Source organism: Caenorhabditis remanei, chromosome I, assembly GCF_010183535.1.
Source record: "Caenorhabditis remanei strain PX506 chromosome I, whole genome shotgun sequence".
NCBI classification, from domain to species: domain Eukaryota; kingdom Metazoa; phylum Nematoda; class Chromadorea; order Rhabditida; family Rhabditidae; genus Caenorhabditis; species Caenorhabditis remanei.
Genome location: NC_071328.1, coordinates 17,069,479 through 17,083,269, shown reverse-complemented (window position 1 = coordinate 17,083,269; position 13,791 = coordinate 17,069,479). Strand labels below are relative to the sequence as shown.

At 38.0% G+C, this 13,791-nt stretch overlaps 2 protein-coding genes across 2 annotated transcripts; both read right to left on the bottom strand.

The window, feature by feature from the left end:
- Positions 1–1,559: 1,559 nt before the first annotated feature.
- GCK72_003581 (uncharacterized protein) lies at positions 1,560–2,837 on the bottom strand (the record flags this gene model as incomplete). The annotated part of the gene is made up of 2 exons (XM_003107338.2): positions 1,560–2,072; positions 2,553–2,837. 2 exons carry the CDS (start codon positions 2,835–2,837, stop codon positions 1,560–1,562), a joined length of 798 nt encoding a protein of 265 aa, XP_003107386.2.
- Positions 2,838–6,663: 3,826 nt separating this feature from the next.
- GCK72_003580 (uncharacterized protein) lies at positions 6,664–12,010 on the bottom strand (the record flags this gene model as incomplete). Its single annotated transcript, XM_003107371.2, has 9 exons — positions 6,664–7,005; positions 7,053–7,197; positions 7,245–7,384; positions 7,432–7,662; positions 8,217–8,454; positions 8,506–8,595; positions 8,645–8,874; positions 9,146–9,250; positions 11,906–12,010. The coding sequence occupies 9 exons, from the start codon at positions 12,008–12,010 to the stop codon at positions 6,664–6,666; spliced, it is 1,626 nt and encodes a 541-aa protein (XP_003107419.2).
- Positions 12,011–13,791: the final 1,781 nt, after the last annotated feature.

Below are 13,791 nucleotides of genomic sequence, written 5' to 3'. Positions count from 1 at the left end.
TTATCCATTCGTCTTTTGATCTTGTCTTGGTTTGTTGATCGGAGAAAATCAAAGTGCTTCATTTTTGAGAGAAGAAAAAGGTCCCGAGGTTCTGTGAGTCATTCGGGAAGAGAGAAAGCAACAAAGAAACAATTAAAAAAAACTAGAGTCAAGCTAATATGTGAATGTTACACTTTTCCGTGGAAAGTTCTAGAAGTTTCACAAACGAAGCCTTAAACTTGATCTGTCAAACCCAAAGAAAGCTTACTTCGGGTGGCAATCAGGAATACCGTACCAAGCAAACTATTACCTAGGACGTGCCCTCCAAAAGCTGCAATAAGAAAAAAAAACAGGACAATAACAAAAGATCAATCCTACCACTCACTATTTACCCATTTTCCCGCGGTTTTTCCATGATCTCTCTGGCTATTGTTTATCCATCCCGCCTTCTAGTTGCACCCCACCCATATTCCACGTCATCGTGTGTTATTTCTGAGTATCTGCGAATAGGTGATGACAATGTGGAAAAACGGGGGAGATTTACGAGCATGAGGAGGTGATCATCGCGTTGAAACCAGTTTTGAGGGATATACATAGAAGGGGTTGCAAAGATAGAAAGTGCTTGATCACATTTTTTGAAGATCCTTGAGGTACGATTGGATTCCAAATCATGAAAAAGAACGAAAGGAGCTTTATTAGAAACTGAAAATGCCGAAAAAGGAGAGAAACCGCAAGTTTCACAAAACGAGGCCAACGGATTAGTATAAAAAAGTGTGTCCATGTGTACAGTTTCATGGAAACCAAAAACGAAGAAGAAAAAAGACGGTCGGAAGCAGGAGATATGTATGTTGCATCTGAAAAAAGGAGGCAAGGTGTAAAAAGTAGATGGAAACATAATTGGCAAGTATACAATTTCGGAAGTGTTGGTGTTTCCAATTTCGTTTCCGCTAATCTACACATTGTCGTGTTCACTTTGTAAAATAATTAAGACGGAAGGGAAAGGAAGGGGGAGGCAGAAGGGGGATTGAATTTCAATTCACTTTGTGTACTTTTATAATGAGAACAGACTGGAAGTTAGTTTGATTAATTTGAATTTAACACGTGGAATATGTTTTAGAACAACGACTGAATGAAAATGTCGGATTAAAGGTAATCTGGGAATTTTTGAGAAACATATTGATGTATAAACTGCTGGCTTTCGCAGTTCAAACCTAAACGTCAGAAGAGCGGAACTTGAATAAAAATCTTTTCCTCTATATGTAGTAATTTTAAAAGGGTCTGAGTCAGGCAGTGCAAATATCTTTACAAGAGGAGTAATGTATCGAATGACAGGTAGACAATTTCTTAATACGGACTCAGAATACGGGAGTGATGCGGACCGCATTAAAAATTACAACCTACAAGCTCTCAAAAATTGGCGGGTACATTTTGATTTCAATATTTCCCAACTGGTTAAAATTGCAATTGACTTAGTTACTCTCCTACAAATGACGTGGGTAGTCCTACCGATGGAAAAAAACCAAAAACGAAAATAAGAAGACGTTCACAAACCTCCGAATAATGAAGAGTTGCAGTGAACTCTAGCCGACTCGCATGTCCAGGTTTGGGTGTTGATGAAGATTGTTGGCCAGTTTGTGTAGCACCTGCACTCGTAGACTTGGCTGCTTCTGCTTCTGTCTCTGGTTTCTTGCAGATCCGAGCATTCCACTAGTAGTAGGCTGTGGAGTAAATTCAACGGTTGATTTCTTATTCAAACCACTCGACTGGCGGACCAGTTTGTCTGATTCAGCAAACGATGGCTTCACTTTGTCAGGCAACTGATTTTTTAACTGCGGTACGCTGATACCAGCAGTTTGTCCATCCCATATCCCAACGTCAGTGAATCGTTTTAACACTCGAATACTCCATTTTGGTGGATTACCCGTAACCTTAGCAATATACTCCTCTGTTGGAGCTTCGTTGCCTTTGCATTCAAAGTTCATTGGTGGTTTGACAGTTTTCTTTGTGTAAGTCATGCCATTTTTAGTTGTATGTTCGGTTTCGATTTCGTAGAGCTCGTCAAGGTCTTTGTGCAGATTTAGGAGATTGTTGGCCTGTAAATACGAAGATGGTTATCACAGTATACCCATTAAGTCTGGGATAATGAAAAATACGAACTAACTATGGAAGGTCATGGAGTCGGTTCGGAGTTATGGTATGTTTTATTGGAAAGCTGAGAAAACGCTGATTCCAAATATGTATTTAGTTTTTGCCCTCGAGGTCTGGTATAGGAGAAAAACAAGGTCAAAGTTAGAAAAAACGAAAATCTTTTAATGTAGTCATTTTTTTCCAACGTAACCTCGTTTTTCTCGAATACGTGTCCTCGAAGGCAAACCCTGAATATATATTTGAAATCAGCGTTTTCTCAGATGTCCAATGATATAGGTCATGTGCTATAACTCCACTCTGACTCCATGATCTTCCCTAGTAAGGAACTCGATTTTATTAAAAGTAATAAATAATTTTTTTAAATTCCTAGTTCGCATTAATCAAAATCCGGAACAGGGAACCTAGATTTTAAATTTCTGTCTCACCTCTTCAGCAGTGAACTCTCTTATGTCTTCTATTTCTTCTTCTCCCCGTTCCTCAAGAAGATCGTCTGGGAACCAATAATCCAATGCAATCTTCTCTTTTTCATCTTCAACATCTTGAATGTCCATCAGCATTTCAGCTTGCATTTCTGCATCTGGCTTTGTTGTTAACTGATCCTCCATTGATTCGGAATGAGGAGGATCTTCCTGGCAATCGAACAATAACTTGTCCCATTCCTCCAGCTCTTTCTTTTGCTCTTCCGTTCCTCTGTATTCTTCATTATCCATTATTGTGAGGAGTTGAGGTATTGGGTGTATTCCGTAAGGGTGGAATGAGGTAGATGATATCACACGGGGCTGGAAAATGATATGTTGGGTGATGATAATGTAGAACTATTGAAAAAAAGAGCTTGGCAACTTATTTTTTATTCAGTTTGCGAGGTTTTGTATGCAAATTTAGAAGAAAAGTTAAAGTTTCCTCTTTAAGGCGTGGCTAAAGTTTCAAGTGCCTCTCGACATAGTACTACTCTGATTTATTAAATTCAAAAATCAAAAGAAACTAAAATTAGATTGTTGCAAAAGACGTATTCAAAAAATTGAGCAACTAAAACAAGTCGAAAAGAACCTTTCCACTCGAAATGAACCCCTTACCTATACAATTATCTGAAACGCGTAAAACTAAAAGATTGATAGTAAACAAAATACGTATTTCGGTATTTCTGGTTGGGTACAATGAAGCAAAACTCAGAATCATCGAAATGCTTGTAAACTTGGGCAGTAATTTCATTAGTGTGAACTGGTGTCATTGACTGTCTCATAATTCAAGCTTTTCGAATAGACTTTAATCAAAAACTAGTTTTTAGCATTTTTGTAAAATTTTTAAAGGTAAAAATTCAAAAAATTTGGCAAAGAATAGGTGTCTTCTTAAATCCGGACCCGGCCGAAATTTGACAAGAACCAAATTATTCAAATCTCAATTTATTTGTACGGATACTCGATAAAGAGTTACAGTCCATCAGCTTAAAATCTCATTGTTTTTGCAAAATTCTTTAAAAAATCGATTCAGGATCAACCTGACATCACAAAATGAGAAAATAAAACCTTGAGAAGTTAGGGTATCAATAAATTATTTTGAAGTGTTGCATTTTCTTATGTTTTTCTCACGGTTATGACGATAATTGATCTCTTTGATGTGGGAAAAAACTCCCGTAGTTTAGCTTTTTGAACACTAATTCCACAAGAAAAACTACAATTTCAATCTAGAAAAAGTTTTTTGGGCATCTGGAACACAGGCACAGTATATATATATTAAGTTTTGCTTTAAAAGTATATTAAGTTTTGCTCTTTTCAGTTGAAAATGCCCAACTTTGAGAGTGTGTCATAGTAAAACTAACTGTTCCACAAAATAACGTTTTATGGGATCGTACAGACCAAGAGTAGAGCTCCATTTTTGTAGTTGGTAACTTTTTTTCGCCAAAATTGTGCGATTTTTGAGCTGTCGTCTTAAAATGATCATGATTCTCTAGGGAGTATCCGTACAAAAATGTTGCCAATTACAAAAATGGAGCTCTACTTTTGATCTATATGATTCATTAAAATTGTACTTAATGGGAACATCGGTTTTACCATGACACACTCTCAAAGTTGCACTTTTTCAACTGAAAAAACCAAACTTTAATATACTTTTGAGCGATACTGTTTATTATATAGGAATACACACAAATGTGAAAACTCTTAGATAAATCAGCATGAAGATATCTTAACAGCATATCCAATCCAGAATCCCGAGAAAATGCAAAAAAGATTTGAATGAAGTTAGTTCTTCCCTATCATTTTTTGCTTGCCGCTGTTATAAGAGTGGTAGGCCTACTTTTGAACTTCCACTAATCTGTTCTTACTAATCCAGGCCATGGATTATATTTCACACATCTGAAAGCAGTTTCAGGAGTTTCGACACTTTATTTACTTATGGGAGATCATATTAACAAGATGAAAAGATGAAAGCTGTGTTCGTAATTCCTATGAATTGCTATTCTCAAAAATTGACGGGCTAACAATTTGAGAAAGAGGAATTCAAAGTTGAATTTTTTTCTCATATATGTACGTGGCTAGAGTTTCAAGCACCTCTCGACTGTAGTATACAACTTTGATTCATTGTAGTCCAGGAAAAAAAATCAGATTCTGAGGAAGTTTAAGAAAAAGAGCAACTAAAACAACGATGACTTCCTCCAAAACTCTGTTTTTCCCCCAAATACGTAAATTTGGAATATATATAGTAATTTAAAAAAAAATTAACTTTTTTCTTTTGATATCTAAAAATTGTACTTGAGGACCTAACTCATTTTTAGGGATTAAAAAATCAGAGTACTTTCTTTTCTTCGCATCGAAATTTAGAGAAATGGATAACCTAAAGTAGTCACTACGGTTCCGTCACAAGATCCAAAAAGTTTGAAAATTATAGACACAAAGAATATTCGTTGTAAAACTCACCCTCTTTTTTACCTTCATTTTGTTGAATATTTCGTCAATTGAAAAGAAATCAAATGTAGGAAACGCAAATGGGGACCACAATGGATGCACAAATAGGAATAAGAAGGTATAGAAGGCTAATCTCTTTATAATTGGCCTATAGGTGTTAGCTAACGCTCAAATTAATTTGCTACGTTGGGGTGAAGAAGGCAGGCTTAGAGGATAGTGTCGATTTACAGCGAATAATAGTGAGAGAAGCAAAAAACCACAAAAATAAAATACAGTATCCGGCAACATAATTGAATTAGAGAGCAGCCAAAATTTATTGAACTAAAAACAAAAAACAAATAGTCTGTTAAATCAAATACGGGAAGAAAAAAATAGTTCACTGAATTACAATACAATAAGACACTGGCACTATGGATATACGTGGCATTCAAGTGTATGATTGGCATTTCTGACACAACACTAATTGCCAATTCTACCTATCATGCTCTCGATTCCCACAGCGGTTGCTAATGAGAAGGCAACAACAAGATGTTCCGACCACCCGACTAGCAGCATATGGAATTCTATGGGAAAAGAAGGAAATTGGGTTTGGTCAAAGGTTTTGCAATGGGGTAGGTTGTAGATGAGGGATCAGCTTTGATATCATTTACAAGCAGCTGGAAATCAATAAATCGTAAGTGAAAAGTGGAAAGAAACTATAAAAAAATTTAAAACTGCAAAAAGCACATAAAAGTTGCCGAAATTGAAAAGAAAATCGAGATTGGCACAGAGCGCGTGAAGTACTTACGAGGGAAGGTTCCGGGTCAAGATGGATTTACAGGTCGATACATAAATCACTAGAACGAAATTGTGCGCTGATTTCAAATCTGTATTCTGTTTTTGTTGAACAATTTCATGAAAAAAAAGATTTGCGTTTTTGTGATTTCTCAGTTCAAAATTGGCTATTTTCAAAACACATAAAATGAACGTTTTCCATATTTTTTCGAAGTTTTTTTTTGTGTTGTACGGGTATTTAAAATTATGTAGCTTGTATTGTTTATGTTGGAACTTTAAACAGATACATTATTCTTAGATGCGTCGTTTTTGAAAATTTATAAACTGCACAATTTTTTTTCTGAATAAATTCTGAAAAAAACGTTGCCAATATCATTTTTACATCCGTACTCACACGTACAAAACAAAAAATTTGAAAAAGTAAGATAAACGTTAATTTTGTGAGTTTTGAAAATGTCCATTTTGCTCTGCGAAGCCACAAAAACGCGAATAACCTTTTTCACGGAATCGTTTTGCAAAATTTGAAAAATTTGAAATCAGCGCAAAATTCCCGTTCTAGCGATTTATGTCCACCTTTGTAGTTTGCAACTTTTTTTAACGCTCATTTTTGCAAATCTAATGACAAAATATAGAACAAAATAGATCAAAAATATTTTTTTTTCAAAAACACTTTATAAATTTTTCAGAATATTGCTGAGAATTTTTTGTATTTTATTGTTGTAAATCTTCAAATTTAAAAACGATTCATTAAGTAAGTAGAAAAACTGTACAACCCGTTTTGAAAAATTAAAGTTTTTTGTTCTTTTTGTTCTCACAGAGCAAATGATGTTTTTTTTAAATAAAATGATTGATCTGATGCAGATCAAGAAGTATTTGTGTTCGACGAAAGGGAATTGTCAAACGAAGACTGTCGATTCAACAGAATAGTGGGCGGAGCAAATGAGGGAGATGACGGAGTTGAAAGAGAAAGTGACTGAAATGGTGATGACACGGAAAGGTGATGAGTTGACAATGATGAGGAAAGGATTGGTTTGAAGGCGGACAACTCTCCAGAACCTATTTCAACAACTGCCGTTGAGCCGACGATTTTTGGAGGTAGTGGAGAGGTGCTGGCACTTCGAATCGATAACTGTGAGATTGGTGTAGACACGTCATCTGACATGGAGTGTGTGCGCATATGGCGGGAGATCATGTCACGGCGACTCTGCAAGAGGGTTGGTTATGATTGGTTATGTGCATCTCGCAACGTACCGCCGAATAATTACACAATGGGCATGCATATGGTTTCTCTCCGGTATGAGTTCTTAAATGGGTCGACAAATGATCGGAACGGGAGAATACTTGATTACAGGTTGGGCAACTGTATGGTTTTGCACCGGTATGTAGTCGCATATGTCTGTAAATCATTCATTCTTGAATTGCAATTCGTGAAGAAAAGCATACCTTGTAAGCATATCACTTCTCGAAAAGCTCTTAGAGCACATATTACATTTGTGGACTTTCGATGCGTCGTCTAATGTACAACTTCTTTGACGATGCCTTGAGGCGATGTGTTTTGCGAGTCTGTCATGAACAGCAAACGCCTAAACCTATCATGTTTCAGTAAAAAGTTCTCTAGAAAGATTCCAACCTGTCCACACATAGTGCATGGATACTGCATCTGTTTCGCACGGTTTGTTTCGTCTCGAATCAAAAATGCCATATCATCTTTACTTTTTGGAATGACTTTCAAGGGTCCAGGAGCGGATAAAGATGAACAGTCTTCTGATGATCCAGCAACAGTGAGGAGGTTGTACATGGTACTCGCATTTTGAATAGCGAAGATTTGATCGCGAGCCCAACTGCTGACGATTGCGTTGGCCTGGAATATGATTACACGTTCTTGTGGATTCAGTTGAAAGTTTTCTAGCATAAATGTGAAAATACAGTGCGGTACGCTCAAAAGGTTATCAACTTTGGCTGTTTTCAGTGGAAAATGATCCGTTTTGATGGTGTATTTCGGTGTCACCTGATTGTCCGGTAGATTTTATTTTGTATGGGTTGGACAGAGCCAAAATATCACATGATTTTTGTAGTTGACCATTTTTTTGTAGGGACAGTACTGTGAAAGTCACAGATCATCAGAGTCATTTCTCCCTGAAACCGACTAATTTCAGCGCGTATAAGCGAAATTTTGAAATTTCTAACTTAACCTGTAACTTTTAAAGTAGTGTCCCTACAAAAAATTGGTCGACTACAAAAGTAACATGCTACTTTTGTTCTGTTCGGCTCATAAAAATAAAATTTGTTGGACAAGCAGGCGACCCCAAAATACAGTACCAAACTTAATCATTTACCACTAAAAACAGCCAAAATTGATAACCTTTTGAGCGGAACTGTAATAGGTCCTCTTATCCCAAATAATTATCTTCTTACCGCTTCCAAATCATCCTTATTCTCCAACCCTGACGTTGGCCTCAACATCCTTTGCTGTTCCATCTCCTCTCGTTCATTTGTTGTCGGTGGTGGTGTACTACTACTTCGTTTTATCTCTCCCCCGTACTTTATCTTTTTCGAGTAACATGGTACAGATATCGTCGAGTTAGCCAAAAGTCGTGCCTCATCTGCGTCTGTCTGCGTGGGTTGCATATCGCTTTCTGATCGACTACGCTCTCTAAAATCAAGGTTGTTTTTCATTCACAGAATCAAAAATAGGTGTTTTCACCTGGACAATTCATACGCGGCACCCACGGAGAGCAGATGATTCAGGTTGGTTGTACTATGACCCAGTGATGAGACTGATCGGACGTCGAATCTGAAAAAAACTTTAAAAATTAACAAAAATAAATTTCTAAAAAACTTACGAAAAATGATGAAAGGAGCTAGGAGACAACGAAAACGATGGTGAAACAGAACAGGCGGTATCACAGTCAAAGGGAGATATCAATTCTTTTCCAGTCTCATCAAAATCAACACTTCGATCACGATATGCCATCCACGAAGAAGCCGTCGAAAACGATGATCTCGCAGAGGAGCCCAAATCGGAAGTGGCATAGTTTGGTGAGAGACGAGCCGTGTCGAATTGGGAGGAGAACTGCAAAATTATAGTTTTTATGGGTTGCGGGGGTAGTAGTGAGGGTGTAAAGTAGTAAACACTTTTTAGTGAAACCTGTAATTTGTAGAAGTTATTTTGATATTTAATTCGTAGTTTGGGTTGATAGAAATTCGTGAGCCAGCACATTTTTTGTTAAAGATTTTGACTTGTCTAATTGGGTAAACAATGATCTGATCTTTGTACCGCCTAGACATGATCAGGTAACTAGGAAGTAGTTTTAAAATTCAGAGATCTCAGAGACCCGTCCTACCATTTGAATCCTCTGCATCAAATCTGCAGCGAGTGCGTCTTGTGGTCCCTGCAGGATTGTGGGCGATGATGGTATCGATGGTCCTTGCTCGCATATTAGTGGACACTGAAACACACTAGTTAAGTTCCTTTGTTTTTAACAAGAATCCCTTTTTTAGTTTTTTGCTGTTTCTATTTAGCCACCTTCTTTTTCTAAAGAAATGAAATTTGATATACCCTCTGAGAGAAAATGGGGTGTGTGTGCTCCAATTCGAAATAGATGGAAAGAGAAATGGAAAGAAAAATGGAAGGTTGATGCATCAGATGAGAAAATGGGAAGAGGTCAATGACACCATTTCCTGTGATTTAAATTTTTCGAAATACCCAGCTCTGGGGCTCTTGGTCTAGGGTCTGGCTGGGATTGAACTAGATGTTAGCGTGAGTCCGGGTTTGGTGCACAATATCTCAACTACCTTGACAGCTATCAAATTGTTTTCAACAGAAGAAATATTTCATAAGTATTCAGCTATATTTTGTCTGTTGGCAACTTTTCGATATCTTCTTTCAGAAAAAAGATACACCGCGTTAAATAGGCTTTGCTGGGGGCACGTCTATTAGAGGTTTTATGGTAACATCAAGAAGCAAGACTTTTGACATTGTTAAATGGAATATAGCCTTAAGATTGTAGACTACAACTGTGATTAGCGGAGCAATTGGAAATCTTTTCTGATATTCTTAATATCAAAACGGAAAGTCATTTGACTCTTGTCAATTTGCTTATCGGACACATTTTTGGAATCCTGAGTGTTGTCTTTCTATTGAAAACTCTCATGCGTTTCTCACAGTAAATGAGATTCTCAAGAGGTACTTGACAATGTTTTCTTCACTGAAAGACTTTTTAAAAATTTCGCACTGTACCAAACAGTTATCATCCGATTTCAATATCTCTATCTTATTTCCCCTTAAGATCTCACCTGAAAAGTAAGAGAACGTTTTGGGGGTGGCTGTGCCGTTGGTTTGTCCTCTCCTTCCGAATTCATATTAATATTATATGACAGTGTTCTCCTTCGAGAAGAACACCCGAAAAAAGAAAAGTAAGAAGGAAATAAGACACGAAAACAGACTTGTTTTTTGTGTGTGAGCTACTCTTTTGGTATGTAGTGGAAAGGGGAGGAGGGGGTGTCACTTGGTTGAGTGAGTATGAATATATGGGGGGAAGGCAAAAAGAGAAAAGAAGAAGTAGAAAACGAGTGAGTGATCTGGTGATGACTACCCCCTCTAATTATCATTCTGGGTCGAGAGAAATGGATGGGGGAGAAGAAAAACGGAGAGAGAAGATAATTATTCCAATTAAAATTGCACACCCCTTCCCTTTTTTCAGTTAGTTAACTCCCCTCGCTCTTCTTTTTTCCAGAAGAGAAGATTAGCATTGATGACGTCAAGTTGCGATTATGCAAAAAGACTGTAAGAGGATTGATTTGAAAGTAGGTGTGTGTTTACGGGTGGCGTGGGTGATTAGGCTGATTGAGGGAGAGGAAGGTTTTTGAACTTGTTACGATGGTAACATCTGATTGATGGGTGGAGCTTACTTCAAGGCTAAGTTCTCGACCTTTCTGGAATTACAGTAAACCAGAAAGCTATAAGGTCATACTTCCGAAAAGTTGAATTAACATTTTTCATTGTAAAGTAGTACGAATTTTGAAAGGTTCACTAAATTAACTGTAACTTGCTTGAGAGTGCTGGCACAAAAAAGTGACCAACTACAAAAATAAACTTCTGTTTTTGATCTCTATACGTATCTCGATATCCTTAAAAACCACATGTCCCGATATCCTTAAAACTTCTTCTTTCTTCCCACATAGTCTATTTGACCTTCAATCAGCCCGAAATAAGGGAAGGCACATACACACAATTCTCCCTCACCGAAACCCTGTCATTTGCAAAACGCTTTCAAATCACTTTTTGAATTAGAGAGCCTCAATTAGGTTCTGTGCAAATGTCAGAGTTCTCTTTTCGGCAGAAATTGGTCTTCTAAAGTTTGAATGATGGTGAAGAGTCTGACAAGGGTGTAATTTGAAATTTCGGATTTCAGTGAATTCGTTCAAAACTTCAACGCATACCGTAAAACCTGTAATTGAGGCGCACCTAGCGTGGTCTGTTCGCAGCGGTATATTTCGGTTTGCAAAGGAAATATCAAAAAGCTGCAAACTGACGAAATATAGCTTAATATTCATAAAACATTTCTTCAGTTGAAAAAATTTCATGGCTTTAAAGACTGCCGAAAAATGATGCTCCAAATTATTGCTAAAAGGTGCGCCTCTATTACAGGTATTAAGGTATCTGAGGAAGGGATTGTTTCCTAATCAGTTCTGAATCTTGATTGTCTGGATGTCTCTATGCATTGGGCAAAACACAATATACAGCTACAGTATTCCCTCTGCTCATCCCCTTCTATCATCCATCATATTCTCCGGCCTCCCTTTCTCCCAGCCAACTACAAAACTATCATGGATATGTATTCCAGACGGCCCCTCCCAAAAAACATCATACATCATCTCTTCTTTTCTTTTTCTTCTTTTTTTCCTCGGGACCCCCACCTCCCCCATCTTCCCTTCTTTTCCCATAAAAAGGGAAGAAAGAGATCCCAAAATAGAGAATTTTGGAGGGAGTGAAAGGAGACGCGGACATCCGATGTACGACTATACAAGTAGGAAGCAAAAAAAGAGCAAAAAGAGGAAATTCTCATGGGAAAGAAAAACGAAATCTCTTCGGGAACACTTACAGCTATTGTCGGCAACACCAGTGCCGGCGGTTTTCGTGGTCCTGTGGAGGGAGGTGCTGGGGGAGCCGCCACCGCAACTGGAGCAGGGGTTCCCTCTTGGTTCATTTCACCTGAAAATCAAAGAGTGAGAATTGATGAAGTGGAAAGGTTGGAGGAAATGAGGGGAATAAAAGTTCAAAAGAAACAGGAAATGAGCGAAAGCGGGACAAAAAATGGGTGCCCTGGGTCAGGGTCAGCTGAGTAACCGGAAATGTCTGGGAGGGGTGGAGAATGGTAGATCGGAGATCGGAGCTGTGAATTTAAGAGTGTCTGAATATATGGGGGGATATCGAGTTACTTTGAATAATTGATTTGCAGTTATATTCTGGTAAATCGTCAGTTTCTATAGAACAACATTTAAAATTGTCTATAATTAGCGCAAAAAGGCTCTTACCGCGCTCTATTACCCATCCGCCGGTGGCTGACCGCTCAAAGTTTGGCCCGGGGAAGTGGAGTGGGTTTCGTTGTGACTACCGTAGTATAAAACTTTACTGTGGAGTACGGTACGGTAGAGAGCTGCGTGAATAGAATCTCCGCAACGAGACCCACTCCATATCCCAGGGCCGAACTTTGAGCGAGCGGTCAGCCACCGGCAGATGGGTAATATTGAAATTGAGAAAAATAGCGTAAATCATTGAGAGACGCAGAGAGGTTTGAGGGGATTTCGGTAATGCGCCGTTGTAAGAATTGTGCTAGGTTAATACAAAAAATGGAAAAATCTTGAAAAAAATCTGAAATTTTGAAAATTGAGACATTAGAAATGAAATTATCAGAGTCAACAAGAATTGCTTTCCTCATAACTGATGACCACCAACCCCCGGACAGGTGAAACTTTACAAGGACAGAAATAACCTGGGATAATGAAGGAAAATCCAAAATATTTCAATTTGAAACAAATATGAGCTACTGGATGTGCAAGAAACTCCCTCATGTTTATAGTCAGTCTAGGAAACATCATCTGGATAATCCACGACTCCTGGGGGTGGAGCTTGGGCTACGTAACAGTGGATTATCCGCATTTCAGGGCCGTCTCGTTAGGTTATTAGGTCCCGCCGGCCCAAAAATCCGATCTCATATTATTATATGGTGGGAAAGTCATCCGTTCACTACGTAACTTCTAGTTGAATACGCTTAGTTATATTTTATTTTACGTAACCAGCGGATGATCGGATCAGTTTTAACAGAATCTAAGAGGAGATGGTGAGGAAAAATAAAAAGAAGAAGACGAAGCAGAAAAGAAATCTGAAAAGAGAAAAAACCGGAAGGAAGAAATTAGAGATGAAGAGGAGGACCACGTGGGTGGTGTTGGTGTGGCTCTGGAATATTTGAATTTCTTAGAAAAGGCACGAAGGACGTTATGTGGTTGATTCGGATTCTCAAGATTTCAATTTTGAACATCTACTAGAAAACGGGCAAACTGAGCGGTGTATCGAAATGTATGGACTGTGTACAAGGAACAAGCCAGAATGCTGTTTCAGATACGAGTCAAATATCCAATAGAGACATAGTGGGTAGATCAGAAAAACAGCTTCCTTATTATCAGTGCATAACCGGAAATTGACGATTAGGACATCCGGACATCCGGACGGATTAGGGATTCCGGACATATTGGCAAAATGTTTAGATATGCAATTGTAGATGACTTCTCAGCATATCAAGTTCATGTGACGGATTAGGAGGGACAAAAACAATATAAATATCAACATCACCTGTATCAAAGAGTGTTTGCCAAGGAATTAAGAATCAAACATTCGATAGCTGGCGTACCTTTGTCGCGTGCATAGTTTTTTTTTAAATAGGTTACTATCTTTGATACTAAAGAATACAGGACTAGAAAAATGACTTCC